At 41.7% G+C, this 24,578-nt stretch overlaps 2 protein-coding genes across 9 annotated transcripts in view; one reads left to right on the top strand and one right to left on the bottom strand.

Annotated features, from left to right (window-relative positions):
• SPAST (spastin) overlaps positions 1 to 9,830 on the bottom strand; it is a 38,558-nt gene extending 28,728 nt beyond the window's left edge. For 2 of the 6 annotated variants that reach the window (XM_005492666.4, XM_005492669.4), the window contains exons 1-3: positions 9,316 to 9,829; positions 5,283 to 5,369; positions 3,946 to 4,029 (exon numbers count right to left, since the gene is read on the bottom strand). In XM_005492666.4, coding sequence (XP_005492723.1) covers positions 3,946 to 4,029; positions 5,283 to 5,369; positions 9,316 to 9,721 — 577 coding nt within the window. In that variant the 5' untranslated portion in view covers positions 9,722 to 9,829. Of the gene's footprint in view, positions 1 to 3,945; positions 4,030 to 5,282; positions 5,370 to 9,315 lie in introns of all 6 variants that reach the window. The other 4 variants (XM_074537287.1, XM_005492671.4, XM_014271098.3 and 1 more) reach the window with 3 other exon arrangements.
• A 2,969-nt stretch (positions 9,831 to 12,799) lies between these two features.
• DPY30 (dpy-30 histone methyltransferase complex regulatory subunit) lies at positions 12,800 to 18,458 on the top strand. Of its 3 annotated transcripts, none has more exons than XM_005492672.4 (5): positions 12,800 to 12,958; positions 13,395 to 13,467; positions 13,552 to 13,599; positions 14,779 to 14,921; positions 18,166 to 18,458. In XM_005492672.4, exons 2-5 carry the CDS (start codon positions 13,432 to 13,434, stop codon positions 18,236 to 18,238), a joined length of 300 nt encoding a protein of 99 aa, XP_005492729.1. In that variant the 5' UTR covers positions 12,800 to 12,958; positions 13,395 to 13,431; the 3' UTR covers positions 18,239 to 18,458. The 3 variants fall into 3 exon arrangements, with proteins under 3 accessions (XP_005492729.1, XP_014126574.1, XP_026652586.1); XM_014271099.3 differs by having other exon boundaries at positions 12,820 to 12,908; XM_026796785.2 differs by having other exon boundaries at positions 12,851 to 13,005.
• Positions 18,459 to 24,578: the final 6,120 nt, after the last annotated feature.

Below are 24,578 nucleotides of genomic sequence, written 5' to 3'. Positions count from 1 at the left end.
CCCTCACAAGCCTTCCTCTCCAGACAGGTAAGGAAAATCCTTTTGGCAGGGCTGTGCACTACTTTAGTGGACACAGCAGTACCAAAGGAGGAGCAGAATGGTCTACTGCCTGCCCAGTGCATGCAAAGAACATACAGGAAGCTTAGGACACAAAATTAGTATTCATAGACTTTGAGATATTAGATAACCAGCTGAGCTTTGGAAAACATTTCTGAGCTTAACAAAAAAAAAAAAAACTTTCTAGTGAGCAACCATAATAACATCAATTGGCTGGTGCAGGAGTTCTTGCTTTAATGCTACAATCTGACACCAGGGTTCTATTACAATTACCAATGCTTAGCTAGTTCCATATATTCAGGAACTCCAGCCAAAGAAAAAATGTAATCCAGCTGTTGTCCAGCTTCAATTCAAGAGTTCTCCCATCACATTACCTATCAACGTGTCATTTTAGTATTGCACATAAAATTTCAAAAGGAAAATATATATCACCTTTCTTTAGAAACAGTATAGCTGTAGGCTCCTCTGGGATATCAAAAATAAATTGAGCTTTTAAATATTATTCCAGGGAATTACAGGATACCATCATCTTCCATTTAAATATTTTCTCCCTATTTTTCCAGACACTGACAGAAAGTTCACAGATTCTCATTCATTATTTCACTTTCATGACACAACACTGACATAAACCTACCAAACAAACAGCACTGCAGCCACTGCCTTATTTAGGCAACACTGGAGCTGGAGTTCAAGGAAACTAGTTTCTACTAAAAAAATGCTACCCTGTAACATAAGCCTGAAGCAAAAAGCACCATCTCCTCCAAGGAGTTAAATATTCCAAAAGGTGTCCATTGAAGACTGTACCTACACAGGCAGAATAGAGGAATATCAATACCTTCCAAAGAGGATAATGATGACAGATATTTGACTTATGTATCACATAACACTCTACAACCAAAATACTGAAGCTACACTAAACACACAGGAAGGCACTTGTGACAGAAATCTGTGCCCCTACAGAAAGTCTCTCTGAAATGGGAGAAGACAGACTGGTAAAAAAACATAAATAGCATTAGAATTGAATAGTGCTGCACTGGCTATTACAGCCATCTATCTTTAGGAACAACAAGCTGCCAAGTTCTGTATATCAACTGTAGAAAACAAATACCCTCCTGTCATTCTAGATACATCAAATTTAATGACTCTAACGTGGGTGATCAGTCATCCAGTAGAGACCAGGTGTGTGAAGACCATCAAAGCAAGATTTAGCCACACAACTAACACACCCTAAACCATGTCAAAAACGGGGAGCCACCACCAAATCAAATGGAAGAAATTACAAGTCCCCTGACAGTCAGCACAACCCAAGGTTGTCAATGGACTGCCAAAGCCACCAAGTCCCCTTGGGTTGACCTGAAACACACCAGCAGTCACTTTGGCTTTCAGACTGTGTTACAGGACAGCTTCCAACAGAGTAAGAGACATAATTTAGACCCAGGATGAAAACAAGGCTCAAGGTAGAAAACCCATCATCCACAGCGGGTAGCCCCAACCTCTTCCAACATTGGAAGGCATCAGGGGTGTGATGACAGAGCGGTAACACATGGGTGTGATCAGACATCCCACTCTCACCAGCAGTGTCCAACACCCCCATCAGTGGGGTCATGCAAATTAAAGGTATGTGTGATGCAACACAGGTGATGTACCAACACCTCAAAAAACCAAAAAACAAACCCTAAAAAACCAACAACTCTGAGCACTTTCAAGGGACAGCTGTAATCAGCATGATTTAATTTTCGCTTTCTATGTACTATCAATGTAACCTGCTTGACTGGATGGCAATTGAATTAGATAGTCTGCAATCTCACCTCCCTCTAGCAAGCAGGATGAAATATTTGGCATTATTGTCTGGTTTGCTTTATCCTTTCATCTAATGTAATAAAGGACTTGCCTATTCTGACTTAAGGAAGGGAGAAATTCCACAAAGCAGACAACACTTATGAGTTCAATTCATAGAAAAAAATTACTTTATTAAACTAACAGCTTCAAGAGCCTCACGCTTAATTCAACTACAGAAGGATCTTTACATCACTCAAAAACTTCCAAATATCTGTTACTATAAGCAACAGGCAAAAAGTGTGTTTAGAATGGCACATGGAATTCAACTCTATATTACCTTAAATTTCTACAAAATCCATGAAAAATGACAGACAAAAATAATAAAAAAAATATGCTGTCAATACTTCAAAGTTGGTTAGATGGCATAGAATATTACTCAAATAGAACTCTAATGATCAAACTTGTAGGGATTTAAAACCATTGAAATATCCCTCCAAACCACATCTTTTGTCTTCTTACAGGGCACAAGACTTCACTTGCTCCCTTTTATCCAAATTTCACTTTTAGGTACATTGTATGAAGCACATCCTCAGTAAAAATTAACTAGAACCTAGGCAAACCAAATTGTTAAACTGATAATTTAAAAATAAAAATAAAACATGATTTTACATCAACTAACATAATAAACACTATTCTATCTGTTTACCTTACCATCTGCACTCTGAATTAAGCAAACAAATAGCATGTGATCACACATTCTGGTAGTGAAGATGAATATACTTCAACTTCAGGGTTTTTTTGTGAGTTTTACCCTTTGTTTCTGTCCAATCAGATCACAGCAAACAAGCAACTTATCAACACTGCAAGCACTACTAAAGTAATACAAGCAAGGATGAAGCACTACCCACAAAACACAAACACTGTTGCTTCAAGCCATACCCTACCAAAGACTGTTACATGTAATCCCTTTCACTCCATTGCTCCCTAGTTCCTATTACCTCTAGAAATCAGCCTTTAACCCTAGTAAGTGGAAAATATCTTTTCTCCATATACTAAAACTGCATGAAGATACTAAAGCATAGAAGATAGATGTCTCTTTCACCTCCTGTCCCCTAATTTTTTTTCAAAAAATATTAAAGACATTAGGAACTCAAGGGGAACAAAAGGGGCTCACTTCCTTGGGGTTGTCACAACTTCCCTGTCAATCACCAGCTAGGACCACAGAACGATGAAGTGTAAGAGGAGAAAAAAGCCCAAGTTTTCCCATCTGTGCTATATGCTCCTAGAAGAATGAGTTAATAGGACTGAACACAGGAGAGTATAAGATTAAAGCTGAGATATGCAAGTTAAAATCAAGTACATTTGTTAGTGTACCCTTCAAGAACAATTTAAAAAATATCCCTTATTTTACTTTTACTGACTGAACTGAAAGCATTTTCAAAGTTTTAAATTTAGAAGATGCACTACACAGAGCAATGGGTCTGTTGTTTGATGGGAGCATTCTCACTCTGTTAAGAACTTATATACAACATTTAATAAAGCTAAAGCTATACAACAGTATGTTTCTGAAAAATATGACTGTACCTTCTAATTTTAAAATAGAACGCTAGAAAATAATCAAGAAAATTAGAATTTCACAACCTTATGGTCTACATGATATTAAAGAATTATCATAATTATTACTATTATTTACCAAAAATAAGGAAAATTTTTAATATAGGTGACAGCAAAATCAACAGAATATGAAGTAGTTACACTTACAAGAAGCACACTTGGCACTCACGATCAGCAATGTATCATAAATTTCACTACAGTACTAACAGAAAAATCCTGAACAAGGAGTTAATCAAGACTTCCTCATTTTATGAGTCAAGTGTGCTATGATATAAAGACTTCTCAGTTACTTTTAAACCTGAAAGTGGGTCATGAAATTCCATTTTCAAAATCCATCAACAGCACTTACTCCCAACTGAAAATTAAACTAAAGAGACCCTACAAACATAATGACTCCTTCACTTTAAAAATCAAAGTAATATTTTAGAAGAACACATTAAATGAAGTTGTGCAAATAATTACAAACTTTCCAAAGTCATGAATTGTAACTGGTACCTAAAAGCTGCAACCGATCCTTGGCCATTGCCAAATTTGTCATCATTTTAGATTGGAGACGTCGTGCCCGTTCACACTGATCACCTTACAAAGAAAAATCCATGTTAAAACACAATCTGGTAAATTAAGTGCTAAAATACTGATATCCAGCCTTCCCTCCTCCTCCTTCTCCCATCCCTTATCTATTCCCTCCACTATGGAACTTCATTACAAAACTAATGAAGAAAACTCTAAAGCTTCCATTTACTCAAGAATTTAAAGTTAGTTGACACTCTGTGCTTTACAACAGTACTTACAGTGTGACAGGAACCCAAACACTGCTTTGCATATTGTCTAACATTTCATGCTGACCTAAAAAGTCCCTTGTCTCTGCACGTCTCTGAACAGAAATCAAATAAAAGATTTTTGAAAAGCTTGAAAAGTGACTGAGAGGCAAGTACAATTTGAAAGAATTCATTTTGGCAAAATTAACAGATTTAAATTCAGTTGACTGTGTCCCTTTACATTTCAAAACACGTGGAATTAGACATTAACACCACTTTCTAAGAAATATTGTCTGTTCAAGTCAAGGGTTTTTTTTTTTACACTGTGCAATTTATACAGGTTATACCAAAATGCCACTGGTATTGCCCCCTAAGTAAGATCACCACATAATTTTTAACACAGATGAAAGAATGAATAAAAGCCTGCAAAACCACTTAGAGGTTTAGGTTTGGGGCAGGTGATTTGGGTTGTTATTATTACAATATTATTTTGAGGACAGAAATTTTCAGCCAGTCCTTCACTGCACCTGTATTTCTATAGTACATACCTGCTTCTACACTAAAGGTTGAAATGTTTCCAAATAGAGAGATGGCTTTCTTCCTTTGTTGGAAATGTTCAGTTATTTTGGCCTAAGTTATTTAGAAACACAATGTCAGGCCATTCCAAATTGGGGGTTTCTTTTTAGATTATACTGAAGGGAATAAAAAATTCTGCATAAGTGAGAACATGAACTGTCAACTTCAGCAAATCAAATCCAAACTCAGTATTTTGGCACTCCCATTATATAAGAAATCACATGTTTTACTTAACAGTGTTCATGAACTCCTTATGATTTTGCAGAGTCTGAAAATATTTGGAGCAAGATTTGCATGTGATATAGACCAGAATATTAAGGTGGAACAGAGAAAAGGACCAGTGTTCACCTACAGCTAAAACAGGAATAAGAAAGATCCTTATGAAATAATTCATACATCAGGCTGCTCCTAGACCCTACCATATTTAGTAATATTGATTTCTCACTTTAAAGAAGCCATAAACCAAAATCAGTTCCACAAAACTCAAAACTGGCTTACCTTGACCAATTACTAAGACAGCTATTCCTTTTTCCAGTTCTTCAATTCCTTTCTTATACCATTCAACAGCTTGTTCCTTTTGTCCTGCTTAAAAAGGAAGTGAGCCCATTATTTTCTTGAACGAATTAAAGCTTAAGAATGGTTCTAAATAATGCTGCATAAAACAAGTAAGAGAGAGGAAGAGATATTTGAACAAAATCCTGTGATTTAAAGGAAGTCTTAAAGGGACACTGTCAACTTTATATCTATTCAAATATCAAATAAGCTTTTCTATCAAAAAGAGGTACTACACCAGCCTCAAATCACTTTTGCCTGTTTCAAGAATAATTCTTCATCTGCCTGAAAGAAATAAATCCACCCTCCCCACCCGCCCCCCCAAAAAAAGACATGAAAGCTCACCTACACATATTCACTCCCAACAGAAATGGTGAAATTAACAGTTTTTACTTCTGGAACATCAACTAGAGATGTGCCTCTAAACCTTGCAGTGACAGCCTAATAATAACACTAATAATACCCAAAATAACACTAGAAGCACAGAAACTCAAGAAGAAAAGCAACAATTCTAAGACACTACATGAGAGAGATAGGAGACACTTCTCCTCTGGTTACCCTTAGTGCAGTGCAGCCCATTTGTCATGAGGGCATTTCTTTGTTTAGGCTATTATGAAACTGCTGTATTACAGCTGTGTGCCAGCTTCCACATGAAGTAGACCTCAAGCAGAGTGAGAGCTCACCTCTGTACCAACCATGTCCTGAGTGGGTATTACAGCAAACACAGCCCTGACCATGCTGTGCCTGCCCTAGGCCATGTGACACCATCACTGCAAGTCAACCACTGAACACCCATTAATAACTACTTCATAGTGCTCTCTTTCCATAAATATTCTGCATTAAAAATTAATATGCCTGCATACTGAAAAATAATTTTGCAACATAATTATATCACACTAAGCATGCATTTCCACAGAGGGATATAACAAATTAGGTATTAGGACATAAAACCTGATCAGCATTAACAAGCTACTAGTGGTAGGAAAAACTAAAAATGCCTACAATGAAACTTCAGATATGATTACCCTATTTTCAGATGACAATGTTTCACAAAACTATTCCTAAGTGCCACTTACCAATGGTTGTGTGCTTCTACACTCAAATTTTTTGAATCTTTTGAAAACTTCAGTACCAAACCTATTTTCTAGCAAATTTCAGTGTTACTAAAAATATTTCAATGCATTTTTAGAATACTCTTCAGGGTTTTCTCTTGCTCCTCTTCAGATTAAAAAAAAAAATCCCTTAATAATAACATTTGGCAAGTTCCCCTGTGCAGGTAATTTCATGCTTTGTTCCTCTTACCACCACAAACCACAGATCACCTGCCTATAGTCATGAACACCACACACTTTGGGAGTTAAATTATTACTGCCTTTTCTTCACCAGCCTCATATATCCTGACTGTTGAGGACAAAGCTAGATAAATTACCCAAGGTGAGTGACTTCAATCCTCTCTTTAGACTTTTTCTTTAAGCTTCTTCTCTCTACCACCCACAGAAACAGTTTCAGCTGCAGTGTAAATCATAAATCTAATACTGATTATAGCTAAATAAAAATCTGATTTGAGATGATTCCAGCCCCCTGTGCTAACAAAGCCTGAACAGCTTTGTTATTCTTATGGGCAGCTGCAAACATGCCAAGGTCATCATTAAGATTTCACTTCCAGCTTTTAACTGGAGAAAGTTTCCAAAGCACAATACCACACCAAACTGTTTGCAAAGGTTGTGCTCCAACTCCACACAGAATGGTTGACTAGTTCTCAGTGATTATGACATTAAAAACAAAATAAATGTCATGGTCCTTGGAAGTTGCTGACTTGCTCTATTGGCTCTGGCAGAATGGAACACATTTTCCTCAAACAGCCCCCATGGCACTGTGTTTTGGATTTGTGACTAAAACAGTTGATAACACAGAAATGTTTTGGGTACTGCTGAACAGCAAAACCTCAAGGTTTTCTTTTTCCCATCTAGATCCCCAGTGAGTAGGCTGAGGGAGCACAGGAAGTTGGCAGAGGACACTGGCAGGATGACTGACCCAAACTGGCCAATGGAATATTCTGCATCATACACAATATAATGCTCATCAATAAAAACCTGGCTGGATGAATAACTGAATGGGGGTGGTCTTCCAAGACAATCACTGCTTGGAAAGATTTCTCACCTTTTTTTTCCCCCTCACTTTCGCTCCTCCTATGCTCTCCCCTGTCCCACTGAGAAGAGTAAACAAGCGGCTGTGTGGATGCTGAACTGCTTGCAGAGGTCAACACGCCACATGTGCCTTCTCAGGAAGAGATATTAAGCTTAATTGTGAAAATACCAAAACAAGAATAACTGCCCCACTAATTCAGAAACATAAAAAAATACCAGAAGTGCTATCAAAATTACTGAAGCATGCAGAGCTCCCACAACAGCAAAAAAATGCCACACAACTAACAGGCTATTAGACAATTCAGAAATTCCAACCATTTCACATACTATGTCTAAGGTACAGTTTTCTTTTTGAAGATATAAAAAGCTTGTTTACAGATAAAAAAAATTCAAAGTATTCTGGAAAAATCAGATAAGCAAATAACAAATCTGTGTATTAAAGGGAGTTCTTTCTTAGGGGAATGTATATTGCAGTTGCAGGCCTGTAACAGTTTTGCAACTGCTCACATTAGCAGCAAAGATCATCTTACTAAATGTATGGCTTGTGCAGCTAATTAATGTATCATCACCCTAAAGACACCTACAGAGAAGTCCATTATTAATATTTATACTTAAGGGCTTACCCTCCAAACACCAACAGTTAGAGGTCAGAGCAGTGGAACAGGTCCCTGATAAGGCAAGATTTTGCCACTCACAGAGCAATCACCAACAACACCAAAGCTTTCAGCTACCTCACCTTCTTTCATGCTTTGTTCCTGCGACCCTCAGTGCTCCCTCGCTGTACATCTGTGCTGAACTAACCCTGCTGCACATGGTGCAGGTTTTTTTTCTCTCCCAGAGCACACCACTGCCACTCCCAAACTGTCAAGGCAAAGGAGGACACATCCCATGCTTTTATGGTGCTGTCAGCATGCAGCTTCTGTTGAAGGCCTGCTCCTGTATGCTTAATCTCCTCCTCTTGGATAGCAGTTTCATTAAAGCACAACTGAAAGTTTAGAATAAAGCATTCTGACTTTTCCAGAGAATTTTAAACACCAGCACAGCATGCCCCCAAAGCCTACCTTTTGCATGCTGACACAATCATGCTGCTGCATTTAGAATAAATGATTAAATTTAATTCAGTATCAAGTATTTTGTAAAAAATCCTCACTCCTCTGTTTTATTTCATCGAACCCTAAATGCTCCCCTTAAGATCTTCTCATCACACAGTGGTAGGTTTTTAGGCTTTTAAGAGTATGCATGTCAAACAGCTTAAGAAAAACACGTTTTAAGAAACTGCCTAAATACTTAAAATAAGTATTTATTTCCTTAAAAGTCACACCACTCCAAATGGGCATTCTGAGGGCCAAGCAACCTGCACCCTCTCTTGAGCACTCACATCATTTGCCAGGCAGTGCACTGTAGGACGCATCCTTATTATTGTCCTTGCTGCTTTTGTTGTCCAGCTGGCTTGGTGAAGGCTAGTTACAGTAACACACCGGCCCGCAATTTTTAACCACCTCACCCAGACTCCCGCGGCAAAAATTGAGCTTTTGAGGAGAAATACAAGCACTTGTCTTGCGAGGAGAAGGAGCCCGGGCCGCAGCTTTGCGGTCCGACCGGCACCTGCGGGCTGCGGCAGGGACGGACCGGGCCGGGGACCAAAGCACCGCCACCGCCTGCGGGCACAGCCCGGCTCGCGCACGGGCGCAGCGTCCGCAGCCCCCCGCACACAGCCCGGCTCACCCCCGCATTTCTCCCACGAGCGGGTTTTGTTTGTTCTCAGCTACAAGCGGTTCCACGGCCCAGGGCCTTGCCGGCCTCCCCCCGCACCCCGGGCGCTCCCTCCCTACCTGTCTCGTCCTCGTCGATGCGCAGAGCCATGGAGATGCACTCGAAGGCCCGCTTGTGGCACGCCCGCACCGTCTCGGGCGCCCCGCCGGGCTCGGGCGCCTCGCCGGCCCCGGCCCTGCTGCCCTTGGCGGCCATGAGGGCGCCGCGGGAGAGGCGCTCGCAGAGCCAGGCGAAGAGCAGCCCGAGCTGGAAGGCGACGAAGCGGAGCAGGGCGAAGGCGGCGAAGAGCGGGTACGAGAAGTAGTACAGGTTCCGCTTGTGCGGGGACGCCGCCGCCGCCGCCCCCGCCGGCGGCACGGGGGGCGCCGGCCCGGGCGGTGAGGAGGGAGAGGTGCCGGCGGTCGGAGGCGCGGAACTGGAGCCGGCTGAGCCCTTCTTCTTCCCTCGGCCGCCCGGAGAATTCATTCACCGCCGTCGCCATAACCCGCTGCCAGGGACTGACAACAACCGGCCATGGCGATGGCGGCGGCGGCGACGCCCCTTTCGGCCGGCCCAGGGGGAGGGACGGGGGGCGGGATGCGGGCGGCCCCGGCCGGGGCGGGGGGAGGCGGTACCGCCCCTGCCGCCACGGGAGGCGGTGGTACGGCACCTGCAGGGCCCGGCTTGCCCGCTCCCACGGCCCCAGGGGAGGGCTCTCGGGGGCGCTCAGCGCTGGGCCTGGAAAGCGCAGAATGACAGAATCGGTGTGGTCGGAAAAGGCCTGTGAGATCAACGAGTCTAGCCTTTGACCGATGCGAAACTGGACCGTAGCACTAAATACCGCGTCCGGACCGGTCTTGAACATGATCAGGGACGGTGACTGTACCACCTCCTCGGGCAGTCCATTCCCTAGTTAAACAACCCTTTCTGTGAAGAAATTCCTCCCAGTGTCCACCCTGGACAGCCGCTGGCACAGCCTGGGGAAATGTCCCCTTGTCCTTTCGCTGGTCGCCGGGAGAAGAGGCCGCCCCCCCAGCTGGCCCAGCCTCCTTTCGGGGATGTGCAGGAGCGCAGCCCGGCAGCTCCAGCCCCGGCCCAGTGCCGGCCCATGGCTTCACCGAGCGGACGGGCGATGAATAATTTACCAGGATTAGTTATTCTGGCCGGGATTGTGAGCCGCCCCGCAGGCACAATGCAGCGCGGGCTCCTGGCGCCGCTCCCGCCTGGAGCCACTGCTGGCAGAGCCCGGGGAATTCCCTCGCTCGGAGAGGCGTGGAGCAGCCAGTCCCCGACGGTGTCCCTGCCCCCAGGAGCGTGCTGCGCTGCTTTGTCTGCTCCGCAGCTCTGTAATGGCAATGACAGGCTGGCTCCTCACATGCAGGGAGCTAATGGAATTCACTATACATTATAGATACATGGCTCTGGAAAAAAAAAAAAGAATCTTAACTCTACTCCGCTCTCCTTACCCAAAGTGAACATGGAGTTGTCGAAGCCCTTGACAATTATTTGCCCAGCCATAATATTTGTGTTTCACCAAAGAGATAGATCCTCCAGCTCCCTACTCCTTTGGTTATTGCAAACCTTAAAAATGCTTTGGTACCTTTGGCCTAGCAATCTAGGGGAGGGAGGCATCCATACACCAGCACTTCTGTGCCTGCCGCTATGAGCGAGCGCCTCCCTCTCTGCTCCAACCTTCCCACCTTTGTGGGTGCGTTGTCCGATCTTTTTCATCGTTGTTTTGCTTCGTCACACACACTGTTCTACAAATGAAATACTGAGTGATACTAGATTGTGATAGATCATCTCTGTGCTGCACCCCTGAACTGCACACTGTTGCCCTGATTGGTAAATAATTTATTGTTTTGCATTCTTTTATGGAGAAGGAGAAAATTGATACACTTGGTTTGTCCAGTGTCATTGGTGAGGTGGCACTTTCACCCTCCAATCCACTATCACTTTTGGAAATCTATAAATGTTGAAGTCAGAAAATAAACTTCCCTTTTTTCACCTTGAGAACAATAGTGTGAGCGTGTCGTGTTGTTTCATGTCCTACAGCGACAGCACACAGGAGCTGAGACAGTCCCCAAACTGCAGACAGGTAATTCAGTGCCCAAGCAAGTTTCCCCCAGCTTATAGCAAGAAAGGGCAGTTGGTGTAGCATGTTAATTAAAAGGATACACCAAACTAAAATCACTACTGTCTGCAGTATTCATTCTTCCAAAATTACTATAAAACTACTGGGTTTTTTTTTCTTGTTTGTTTATGCCTCATTAAGTTACTTCCAGTTGCCCCTGGTGATGTGTATTTATTTTCTTAAACGACAGAGTGGAGTGGTTTTCTTTTAATGACAGAACAGTACACAGTTTTCTTACTGTATGAAATAAAGAATGTTATCACATATAAAATACCATACAAACATATAGCAACTATTTATGGCCTAGACCATTATTAGACAGACAGTGAACCTATTAGTACTGAAAAAAATGCAGTGATGTATGTCAAGTACTTATTTTCTGTGTTTTGTAAGAATGATTATGAAAATATTATCAAGTTTGGAAAAATGCTAATCACTTTTTTTTAGAATTTTAAAAGTTCAATAGTAATAAAATGGTTATAAAAATAGTAATATAATTCGAGTAATAATAATTTGGACAGTTTGGATTAGGACAATATGAGACAATAGAAACAAAGAGTTATGGACATCCAGGTACCTTTTTCTGGGCAATATAAGCCCAAAAAGGACACACGTTAACAGAGGATTAACCCTTAAAACCAATAGCCTGTTGCATATTCATACATCTCATACATGATGCATAAATTCCATTCAAATACAGGATTCTGTCTGGTCAGTGTCAACTTCATCCTCTGAATCCTGATGGCGTCTTCAGGGCTGAGCGAGGCAGGAAGAAGTTCATTTCTTCTGATAATGGCGCAATAAATTCTTTTTCTCTGAAAGATTCAGGTGTCCTGTGGCTGCTACCTCGGCGTGAGTCCTCTCTTTAAAAAGAGTATCTTACATAGCATAGTTTCTATTTTAACATTATGTTATAACCTAAAACTATATTTAACACACTACTTAAGAAAATTATACAGCATAACTTTCTAACATAACACATATAATATTAATTTTAAAATTTGGGAAAAGCCAATCATAAAATACGCATTTTTCACATCAAGTATGTTCCAGCCCACTCATGAGAGAATTTTCTTTTAGTATATATAATTGTCCTTTAAAAAAATCTCTTCTTTACTGATATAAAGTTTTAACAGATTTTATAATACCAAAGAACTTCCAGAAGCTTCAAGCAGTGTTAACACTAAGTTATTTCACTAACAAAACTCCACTTTCAGACCCAAATCAGCTTCAGCAACGTTATTTTCAGTGAGCACCACAGTGACCTCCTCAGACACCAAGCCGCACTGATTTACGAGCATATTTCTGTGGGCAAAAGCCCGGGCTGATTTGGAAGCGAGCACACCGCGCGAGTTTTATCCCGACAGGTGACAGAACTCTCCCGCACACGAGCGCGCCCCGAACCTGTCCCGGCCCCGCCTCGCGGGCCGCGGGTGGCGCCTGCGCAGGCGCACTGCGCTCGGGGCCGGCCGCGCGACCGCTTCTCTGACGTCAAAACACTCCGCGACGGCGGCCGCGGTTACTGCGGAGCGGCTCCCGGTGTGTGTCCCTCCGATCCCGGTGTCCCGCCCGTCCCGGACCCATCGGCGGTGAGAGCCCTGCGGCGGGGCCGCCCCTTCCCCGCGGGGTGCCCGGGGTACGGCCGGGGACGGCACCCGCACGTGGCCGCGGTTGCGGCGCGGCCCCAGCCCGGCCCTGCCCGCGGCGGCTCTCGGGGCGCTGTGGCGGGCACGGGAGGGAAGGAAGGAAGCAGGGAAAGGGATGTCTCCGACGTCCTGGGGGGATGAGTGCTGTATTTGCTAATCGCAGTACTGCTGTCCTCAGCGGACGTAACTTCAAGGCACTTCTCGGTTCTGCGTGCGGGAGAAACCAGTTCAAGTTTGGCGCGGGGGGAGCACGGAGCGACTCCCTGTGCTTTCTAGTAATTGTGCCTTGGTAACCATTAGTAACCAAGTGATGCAATATCGCTCAGCTCACATGGGCTTCATCTCAGCCCGCTGACCAGATTTTTTATTGCTTTCCTAGATCTTCTTGGACATACATCAAATTTCACTTTTGAATCATGGAGGGAGAACAGATTATGGAGGGACAGCCACAGGTATTACAAGAAGTGTTTTATGTGCATTATGTTACATGTGTAAAAGGAGAATTTTAGCTTTGCTAACCATGTGTTATTTTACAGGTTCCGGAAAATCCTCATTCCGAATACGGCCTCACTGAAAATGTAGAGGTAACAAAGATTTTGCTGCAGTGGAAGTCACATTTGTGGTTAGGGGAAAGAAGTTGACTCCTGAGTTTAACTTCAGCAAATGTAATATTCCCAATGGAGTTAAGCAATACCTGCCCCTGGTGGAAATAGCTGTAAATATATTTTCTGTTGTGCTACTTCCATTGTTCTAAATGGTACTAAAGTAGATAATGAGCCTTTTAATGAGTTGGGGGTTTTTTTGAAGTATCTTATGATTATTATCTGTTCGGTTGCTGTCTGTGAGAGATACAGATATATATTATGGCACAAAAAAAGCCACCCACACTAGGCTCAACCTATGGTGACTAGACTGGGAGAATCACTTCCTAACTCTGTGGCATTTATTTACTCTTCTTATCAAAGAAAAACTTTCAGCCTCCCTTTATTACAAGTTCCTACTCTGTGCTCAGCTTTTGCAGAAACTACTTTAAAACATCTTCTGGGACTCATCTCTCTGGTAACTGCTTGTGTCTATGCCTCAGCTTCCATGGTTCCTGCAGGACCATAACACACCGGTCCCATGCCAGTAGATTCATGTACATTGCACTGAAAACATTTAGTTTACTGGCAGTGGGAGGGTATCACTCTTCAACTACAGTTGATGGTGTAAGGTGATGCAGCACTTTTTGATCAAAAAGTACCTGGAGGCATTTTGTATGTATTTTCTTTAAAGTGTCCATCTATACTTGAGTAGAGCACAGTCACAAAGTACTTGACTTTAGCAGAGTCCCCTTTGTCAGGCTTCACCTGAATTCCATGTGCTTTTACCATTTTGTGTTAGAGGCACATGTGTACAGGAACCATCTAACTGAGGCTCTTGTTGATATTCCTGTCTTAGTGGTGTAGAGTTCAAATCAGTGAATTTGAACTGAAATTAAAAAAAAAAAGGCAGAAATAAAAATTACTGGGATTGGATGTCTTCTCTTGTAGAAAACTTACAACTTCTTAACATTGTTTCCCCAAAACATAGGAATTTAACAAAAGGTTCCTCTGGATTAGGTTTTTTTGCAAGTAAAAATACGCACTTAATATTCTTAAAAGATGTAAAGAAGTTATTGCCATCAAATTGCAGAGATGGGTACTTTGCACACACACTTCAAAGTAGATGTGGCTGCTATTACCAATGTTCATTCATGTTTTTGGTTTTTTTTTTTACTTCAGAGGATAGTAGAAAATGAGAAACTAAATGCTGAGAAAGCATCAAAGCAGAAGGTGGATCTTCAGTCGTTACCCACACGTGCCTACTTGGATCAGACAGTTGTACCTATCTTGCTACAGGGACTTGCTGTTCTTGCAAAAGAGAGGTAAGATGCTTCCGGGTTCCTTCTGTTCCTAGGAAATGCAGGTCTCAAACTCGGGCAGTGCAGCACCTTTCAGGCCTCCCACACCAAATATGGTATTGCTCTTTGTAAGGTCCTCATTATAGCAGGTTTATGAACCCATGAATTGCTGTGATTGACCGTGCAGGGTGGGTTCCTCACTTCGGCACACATGGCATGACAGGAGTCATTGAATTCATGATCTCCCAATGAGCTACACTACTGTGAAAGTTTTAGAGGGAAAAATGGGAGAGGTTTTGTTATTAATTTAATAATGTAATTCACTTTAGAGAAGCAAGATAAGAGGATGTTCTAGTTCTGAAGATTTTAGTTCTGTGGAATTATAAAATGTTCTGCTTGACATTTAAGAGAAGGAAAGACAAATCAGGCATGACATGCATCTTTGTCAGAGATTAAGATACTTTCTAAAGGGTGTGGCTGAGCCTGCACTGTAAACACAGTCTGCTTCTTACAGAAGCAGACTGATGGTTTATGCTCTGAATAAAGATTGTGCTGCTGAGGTGCCCCAGCTCTCTTTACCAGTCAGTGTAGACAGGTATCCTTCAATAACAGCAAACATTTCTTTATCTTAACAAAACATCTCTTGGTGTATCCTCACTGGTGGCAAATCGTACTTTGTGAGCCATCTCTCAAACTGAAATAATACAATCAAAAGCTGATATAGATGACCATAATTGCATCATGGCACCTACACTCAGAAGAACCATCAAGAGTGTATGAACTTCAAAAGGAGTTGAGAATTTAAACTGCAGTGTACAGACAGCTAATTAAGCAAAATTAGGCACATAGGAAGGTCCACCCATGTGCACATCTGAGGGATGTGCAGATCTTCAGCTGATATCTGTGGGAGTTCTGCTGCAGACTCAAATGTAAAACACAGCCCAAGGTTAATACTCCACCCTTACACTCTGAATACCTGTGTGACAGGCAAACTTGTTCCTCCCTTTCCCTTTTTCTTTCCCTTCCCTTTGCCTTGCCTTGTCTTGCCTTGCCTTTTTTCTGTCTTCATTATGGGGACTCATCACAGAAGTGAAATTGGATCATTGATAGGAGGGGTTAGGAAACACACAGGTAGTATGAACCTACCAGGGCAAACTGTCTGTTCAGCTGAGCATAGTAAACCCTCAGGAGTGAGAAAGCTGAACTCTCAGCTCTGCTGTACAATCCACTGCTTAAAATTGAACAGGAAAATAACTAGTGGATGCTAAGTTATTTTTCAAAGGAATATAGAAATGTTCAGGGAACAGCCCAGTACATCTGATAATCATGCCTGGAACTCAGTAGAAATTACCATCCAGGATAATGAGCATATGGATAAATGACATATCTGGGAGGAGGTCAACACAATTTTTGTTAGGTCTTTTAAGTGTATTGGAGTTTATTGAAGGAGTCAGTAAGCATACATGAAGAGGAATGCAGATGATGCAGTCTGTTTAAATTTCCAAAAAGATTTTCACATTGTTGTTCACTAACAGCTTTTAAAATTAGTTAGTTGCTGTTGGGATTAAAGGAAATGCCTTTATATGGATGAGGAACTGATAGGAAGATATGAGATAAAGGGTAGAAATAAATGTTGAATTTTCACAGTGAAATGAGCTCAACACTAGAATCATGGAAAAGATCACTTACAACAATTTGAAGAAGTGGCAGACAGAAGTTGTTAATGAGACTGAGTTTTACAGAATAGATTTTAAGTTGATTAATTGTAAATAATTGCACAGGAACTTCATAACACTGTGAAGACTGGCATGAAAAAATTTAAACTGACAGAAAGTGACATTGAATCCAAATAAACAAAGTTGTGGACCTCCAGAGGGTAATGAAAAACTCCACTGACAAAATGTTAGATTCTGAGCTGAAAATTACCCTTGTGGAAAAATGATGTTAAACTGCTACATATCTATGTCAATGCACTGCTTTAATAAAAAATAAATTCTGAATGGTAGCACTTAGAAATTGAAGGGGTAAAACCAACCTAAAATTAAAGGGGTAAAAACAAGCATAATGTCACTATTTAAATGAAAAAGTGATGTTCTTACATTTTTAATGCTATGTATAATTTCCCTGTATTCTGGTAGAATGTGAAAAAGTGAGAGTGACAAGGTGGTCATAAGTATGGAATACTATCTCTATATGGAATGACTGACTAGATGATATCTAAAAAAGAGGCTTCTGTGGATGAACATACTGGGAGCCTGTTAAATCACAACAGCACAGAGATGACTGATTAGAGTGGACTGTTTATTATCTCTTCTGATTCAGTAATCAAATTAAATTAAGCAGGCAGCAAATTCATTAACAAACAAAGGGCTGATCCTTCACAGGGCACATAATTAAGCTATTTTTTTGCTCTCAGTTGAGGACATTAACATTTTATTTGTGCTCAAGAGGCAACTGGTCAAAGCTGTAGAGGAATCCACCCCAGACTATTAAGGGTACTAGCTCAGGAATTGGTACATGCTTGGATGCCAAAAGGATAGTCCCGAGAAGTGTCTCTGCATATTTTTGTTGTTGTTGTTGTTGTTGTTTTTGTGCTCTTTATAGGCAGACTTGCTCACTGCCATACCTTTGGTTTGACCTGCTGTGGAATAAGTATGTCATTTATTCTGTGGACAGAATCCAAATTAGCAGGATTCACATGGTATAGCTGGAGGAGTTCTTTTTAAAAAAACTACAGACTTAAGTCCAGTGATCAGAAGTGTTTATTATTGACTACTTGCAAGTTACAGCACTTCCCAAACTTGAAGATTTGTTGTGTTTGTTTCAGTTGCCAGAAACCATGAAAACAACTCTTAATACCCTAAGCTACCCAATAACCACTTGGAAAAAAAAAGAAAAAAGAAAAAAAGCAGAGATTCAGCTTTACTTTAAATAGGATGAGTAAAGAAAGAGGCAAATGCATGTCATATCCAATGATGTAGGTATAGTATTTATGCTTACAGACTGTGGTTTTAGGTATGTCAGTTCTGTTCTAGCAATTTAGTAACATTGAACCCACAGTGACTAAGACCCCTTTTTAAAAACTTTCTTATTAGACATAAACTGGAAATTTACAGAGTCACTCTAGGTAGTTGGTCATCCCTAAATCAATGCTTAGAAGTGTTTGGGAGGAGCTGTGTTGCTTTTAAGGGAAGGTGATTGGTTCTTCAGCTACCTAATTCCATATAATAACAAATAATTACTTTTGATTTACTTTTTTTATTTGCAGACCACCCAATCCCATTGAATTTCTAGCAGCATATCTTTTAAAAAACAAGTCACAATTTGAGGACCGAAATTAACTCCATAAAAATGAGGACAGTTGGGCTGCGAGACTGAAATGCTCATTTGCCGCAATTTGTTTTCTGCTGTAAAAATCCTTTAGCCACGTTGTTGTCTTTCTTAACTGCACAATTTGCTTTATCTTTTGAGTTTATTTAATAAAGAACACTTTACATTTAATTGTTCTCTTGTTTTAAACTGGCTATTAAGAGATTTTGAAAATAAAATACTGAAACTCCACTACTGGATGAAAGTCTGAATAATTCCATCGCATGGCTGATAATTTATCTAACTTAATTGGGTTTTATATAGCACCCTCCAGTGCAACATGCCTAAACAGAGAGCAAACAAGTGCAGAACAATTAAAATTTATTTATTAATTAGAGAGGAGAGAACTTGCTTCAGAACACCAGGAAATGGGTTTAGTTAAAACAAACAGTGAGATCCAGCAGCTGAACAGATCACCTAGAGACAGAATCCCGTGTCTCACATAGGTACATTAATGAGGTGTGCTGTTCAGCATTTGTCATTGCTCTCCTAGGACTGGATTCAGCTGAAACACAGAATGAATTTGGAAGTGACATATAAGAGTTCTGTAATTCAGGTCTCTGTACTGCTACCCTTAGTTGAATTGTCTAAAAACTTGCAGGGACTGAGGTCTTGCTGTTAATCTTAGTAGGAAGGTTCTCACTATTTTACATACATCTTATTTTCTTAAAACAGAAACATTGAATTAGTGCAGTCTAAGAGCAGTAAGAGGGGGGAACAAAAACTGAAAGAAGCCTGCAAACCCCAAATCAAGTGTAAAAGCTGTCTTTGGGAAAATGTACCAAAATTTGGAAGGAGATTACTAATTCTACTGCATTGTGGTGAACACAGTCTCCATCAAACAGTGACACTAAAAAGATACTGAAAGGATTTTAACAACAGTGTTTTGACTTTCTGGAATGACTAATAACATTTAAGTGAAGACAAGGAAGCATCATAAGGACTTGGTACTGCTATTTTTATTGCTAAAATGGTATTCCAACATTTCATAAGAAACAACTTTGCAAGACTGTAAGAACTGTTAAATGCAAAGGGAATCTATGCTGCTTCCCAGCTTCTCTGTTAAGAATTTGTGTAAGACCAAACAAAAAGAAGCAGTTTCACTTTTAATCCTCCCCAGACAGAGCAATTTTCTTAGATTTTTGTACCTGAATTCAGAATACAATCAGATTTCTTACCTGACAGAAATATCTGTCAAGCAGCTGCACAGAACTTGAAACACTCTGGCTTTCTGCACAGTTCTTGCATCAACCTGGAATCTCAAAGCATCAGTCCCAGTACCAAGGGAAGCTGTCCCTGCCAGCAGTGTGCCATCCACTCAGCTGCTGGTGTCACTGGTACCTGGTGTCATCTGCTATTATTTTCCCATCTAGGCTAGAGATTTAATTCAAGAGAATGAAAAAGCCATGTTCACATAGTGGGAGTGTTAGAAGATTTACTACAGCAGCTTTTCTGGGCAGCCTCTTCTAAGAAATAAATTGTAATGTGACTAGCAGCAGTGAACTTACCACTCTAAAAATTAAATCTTAGTGATTACTGTGAAGGTAAGACAAGTCAATAAGATAAACACAACCATTTTCCTTTACTTGTTAAGTTGGCTTCACCCATTGAGAGCTTCTGCACAGAAGATACTCTGTAACAGGAATAAGTAGCAAGTTAATACCTGTATTATCTAGTTCTCAGTTACAAAAGTAATGATAAAGTCCAAATTTTAAAAGCATTTACTTGTTTTAAACTCTTCACTACAAAACAATGAAAATTCTGTGAAGAGACGTGACAGATGCTTGCTATCCCAATTTAATCTAGAAAGTGGTACTGTTTTTCCACAGGAAATAACAGTTCTGAAAGCTTCAAGATAAATTGTATTAAATTTTGAAATACAAATACATGTAGAGTAAAAGCTTGAAGAAGTACTTAAAAATAGCAACTTTAGATGTATGACAGGCCACTGCTAAGTATCTGAAAGCCATTATATCTTTTTTCTAAAATTATTTTTTAGTGCTAACTACCCCAGGTAACCAAGTATATGCTCCAAATGGCAGTAAAATTGAGGGGAAAATAAAATGGAATACCTAGTTTACTTGACAACATGCCTTTCAAGATTACTATTTTAGATCTCCAGTATCCAGAAGTCACTATTCAGTAACTGTGAAAGTATTATATATGTGTCATATGTAGTATTTTGAAGTGTGCCTTTTTAACTGCTTCTACTGAGAACATTGTCATTTACCTGGAGGAGAACAATGACAGAAGAAAGGATTTCCCACTAAAAGCAATTCTGATCAAAGGATTCTACATCCTTCTATTCTGAAGCCAGTTACCACCTAAAATTACAGTTTGACTTGCCAAATCCTTTTTTTGGTTTTTTTTGCTCCTCTGATTTATCAAGGACTTTCTCCAAAATCAGTACATGTCATTGAGCAATCCATTTTATTTTCTGAGGCACTGTCACCATTGTAAAAGCAGTTTGATCAAAGGAACTTTTCTCTCCCCATCAGACTTTCTGGAAATAAAAGACCTGCTTTCAAACATATGAAAAATCTGAAAAATTCTGAAAGATACAAGCAGTTGAAACCTGTAGGTTGGAAAGGAAACATGAGAAAAATTCCTATGCCTACCACGCTTCATAGAGTGGAGGTTTTGATATATTCTTATCATTGTACTAATTACATAACAAATTATTCTTAGCCAAGCCTTAGCTTGTGTTCCCTATGCCATTTCATAGTCAGGATTCATTTCAAGAGTGACTACATAGCCTAGATCACAGAAATACAGAATGCCAGCTGTTATAGAAAGAGACATTTTACCATGATGAAAAGTCTATCAGCACCATTTCTGCCAGTGTTCCCATTCAAATACAGTTTTGTGCAAGGATTTCAAATGTAAATGTACCATGAATAATTTTGGGGCAGTTTACATCAGTGCTAGTGCAGCACTGACTAGGAAAATGTCACATTCCCATTCCAAATGTGCTTTTAGCTCTCTTCTAGAAGTTTGCTTTGCAATAGTGTGTAACAGACCCGTTTTCCAAAAGGAGCATAAATTGATGAAAGACTGCTGGGTGGTTGAGCAGTATTTACAAGATGGGTAATTACCCACTGATATAATCTCAGATGCTCTTATGTTGCACAGGAAGTGGAGAGATTTCCCTTGTAAGGACTTGTGAAGCTGGGGGTGAGGTGGGGGTGTCTGCTTTTAACAGCAGAAGGAAGGACTGGTAGGAACAGCAGGTTCCTCAGATGCAGAACAACAGTTTGTAAATAGAAAAACCTCAAGTAACAGTGAACAGCTTCCTGAGAAGGGAGGGGACAGGAAAAGGGCATTGTGAAAAACACCATAGGAAAGAACCACGTGCAAGAGGACAATGGGAGCAAAAACCAAGAGAGCAACAGACCATGAAAGCTGGGCCAGCTGAAATCCTCCCATCCCAGCTGCTCACAGGGTGTTACTGGAGGAAAACCCTGCATGCTAAGGACACTTGCCAGTGCCTTCACCCTATTTTCCAGGTAAGGAAGAACCTGCCAACAGACACACATGTGCAGCAGAGGTCTGTGCTTTATGGGTGTGCAAACCTGGGGGATTGTCCATGCATCGTATCAGAGAAAAATGATTGGAATAACAGCTTGGAACTGTTAAGTTACTGTTCCAATACAGTCCTGTTACTGTTCCCCATACAAACAGTGCTTGGAAGAACTGTAGATGAAGAAGGAGCATCTTCCAAACTAACCCATTTCCACTGAAAGCTCAGCCTAGTTTCTCAGTTTTTGGCTAGAACATTTTGACACTTTGTGTCCTGAGCACCAGGAAGCCCAGCACTGCCATCGGTGGGATGGACAGTTCTCTGTGGAAAGGGACCCACAAGGATAAAGTCCAACTCCTGGCTCTGCATAGGACACCCAAGACTCACACCATGTGCCTGACTGTTTTCCAAACAGTTTTTGAACAGCTGAGTGCTTTTGTGTTTCTGCCTCTTCCATGTACAGGTGGTGCAGAGGGAGCACATCACCGCTCCTTACACAAAGAGCTGATGATCAGGAGAGGACAGTCACCAACAGGAACCCACAAATCACTAAACACTGCTCAATGGTATGAGGACCACTTATGATAGGGTACAAATTAATACCCAGATGTCACCCTTAGCAGTGGAACTGGCAGAAGTTCCTTTTGTAGTGTTCTGGCTGACAAGCTCTGTCAGGAGCAAGCAAAAACTGGAGGATGTTCTTCAGCTTCCGTGGGCTCTGGTCTGACAGTGCCAATTGATAACAGAGAAGGGCAGAGAATCACCTGGCTGTCACAGTGCCTGTGACACACCTCAGTTTAAGGATTGGCAAAAAGAAAGCCTGTGCTTTCTGTGACCTCCAACACTGAGCTGTAGTGTTCCTCTGCATTCTATGGGGATGCTGTGTTCATGTTACACCCAGTAAAAACTTCATCCTAATCTAGGAGAGGTAAAACTACACACAAGGAAAGAAAGGGCCGTGAGGAAAGCAAGGGAGAAGGAAGCTTAAAAAAGAGGCATAAGGAGAAAAGGAATCCAGCCTGTTATACAGCGACAAGAAGAAATATATTTAAGAAATTTTAAAAGGCAAGCTGAAGAGGAAAAAACCACTAATAAAGAAAGGTAGTATACCCAGAAGAAAATACTTGGAAAATGTTTTTACTTACTAAACCACCTGGTTTACTACTCAGAAGTTCTTATATTTTAATTTAATTGAAAGGAAATGCTTAGAGAAAATGAAAGCTTTTCCTCTAAGTGATAGAAACTAATAGCAGATAATTAAAAATTATGTTTTATAATGAAATGTTCCTCCCAACAGCCTCTTCTAACTGTTGGTGATGGACTGTGGGACAATGGTGTATCAAATAACTTGAATATACCCTGATGTTACCCGTTTTTAAAGTATATAATCACAACATGTACTTTTCTCCATGCAGTAAACTTTATCCTCTGCTGCATTTGTTAACTTTATTGAAGGATTAGTTTATTGAAGGATCACTGCAGAAACCAGTCTTACTACTGAAGTTTATGTAAATTATTTCAGAGGTACAAAAGGATATCAATATAGTTAATGGTTAGTATAACTACCAATATGGTTTTATGTTAAAACAGTCGGGCATGGTATTTTTTCCGGTCTATGCAGCAATTATAATCTGCATTAACCTTTTTGAAGCCACTGTTTGTAAAATAACAATAGAATAATGTGAGGATTTGTAGAGCAGTGAAGGCTTCATAAAACATTAGACATTTGCTGGGATAATCGGGGCCCATTTCCTCATGGCTACCTATTAGAAATATTATTAATGGGAGACCCCAGTCCTTACTGCCCCTCAGGTGCACTGGCAAGGCAGTGTCATGGGTGCAGAGGAGGATCCTCACTGATAGAATGCCTTTGTCCCTACACTTCGTTTTACTGTAAAAAAAATCAAAACCAAGCAAAACCAAGCTAACAAAACCAAAACAGTCCCCCAAACCTCCGTATTTCGCATTAATAACCCCCTGGAGGTTTTTTCGAAGAACTAGATGACAAAGGGGGAGGAGGAGAGCGTGTTCGCTGGCCGGGCCCACCCGTGCTCTCCCTCACAAAGGCCCAGTCAGCCTTCAAGGCCTCAATGGCCGCAGCCCCTCATCTCCGCTGTGGTTTACTCTCTGCATCTCTCGCGTCAGCGGCTCAGATTGCTTTTTCCCTTCTCCCTTTGTACCGGCCCTTCTCCCCTTTTCACTTCTGCCTCGTTAGCTATTTTGAGCCACGCTTGATGTCTCCATGGCAGCGGTCCATTCACCAGATAATAAAAAAAAATAAAAATTGAAGGGGTGGGGAAGTATTAAGCTGAGAAGAAGCGGAGACTTCCACACAGCTACACTCCCACGGCCCTCGCTCCGTGCCACGCTGCCGCGGGCGTCACGGCACGAGCAGGGAGGCGCAGGGAAGGCTCCTAGTTCGGAAACACGGAGGCCCAGCGCAGCAAAATCCACGCTTCCAAAGATGCCTTTGGGAACCGGTGCTCCGTCCCTGGAGCCCTCGGCGCGGCCCGGAGCGCTCCCGGGGGTCTCCCGGCCCCCCCGCCCCGCTCCCCTCACCTGACCCGCGCCCGGAATCTGCCCCGCCACCACGGAGACACGGCCCGGCCAATCAGCGCGCACGGCACCCATCACCACGGCAACGCGCCGGCCAATCCGCGGCGGGCTCCCCCGCCTGGCCCCGCCCTCCACCCCCTCCCTCGCGGGGCGGTGCTACACTTGTCAAAGGAGTGGGCGGAGCCGGCGGAGGGCGAGTGACCAATCACGGTGAGGCTTTTGCTTTGGTGCCCAAT

The sequence above is a fragment of the Zonotrichia albicollis genome, chromosome 3, assembly GCF_047830755.1.
Source record: "Zonotrichia albicollis isolate bZonAlb1 chromosome 3, bZonAlb1.hap1, whole genome shotgun sequence".
NCBI classification, from domain to species: domain Eukaryota; kingdom Metazoa; phylum Chordata; class Aves; order Passeriformes; family Passerellidae; genus Zonotrichia; species Zonotrichia albicollis.
Note: the sequence above shows the minus strand (reverse complement) of the source record. Positions and strands in the feature narration are given on the sequence as shown.

What these genes read in the sequence shown, in the direction of transcription:
- DPY30 (XM_005492672.4), top strand. Translation starts at nt 13,432, where the DNA reads ATGGAGGGAGAACAGATTATGGAGGGACAGCCACAG. An exon ending in TTATGGAGGGACAGCCACAG is followed by an intron (nt 13,468 to 13,551) that starts GTATTACAAGAA and finishes GTTATTTTACAG; the next exon opens with GTTCCGGAAAATCCTCATTC. An exon ending in GCTGTTCTTGCAAAAGAGAG is followed by an intron (nt 14,922 to 18,165) that starts GTAAGATGCTTC and finishes TTTTATTTGCAG; the next exon opens with ACCACCCAATCCCATTGAAT.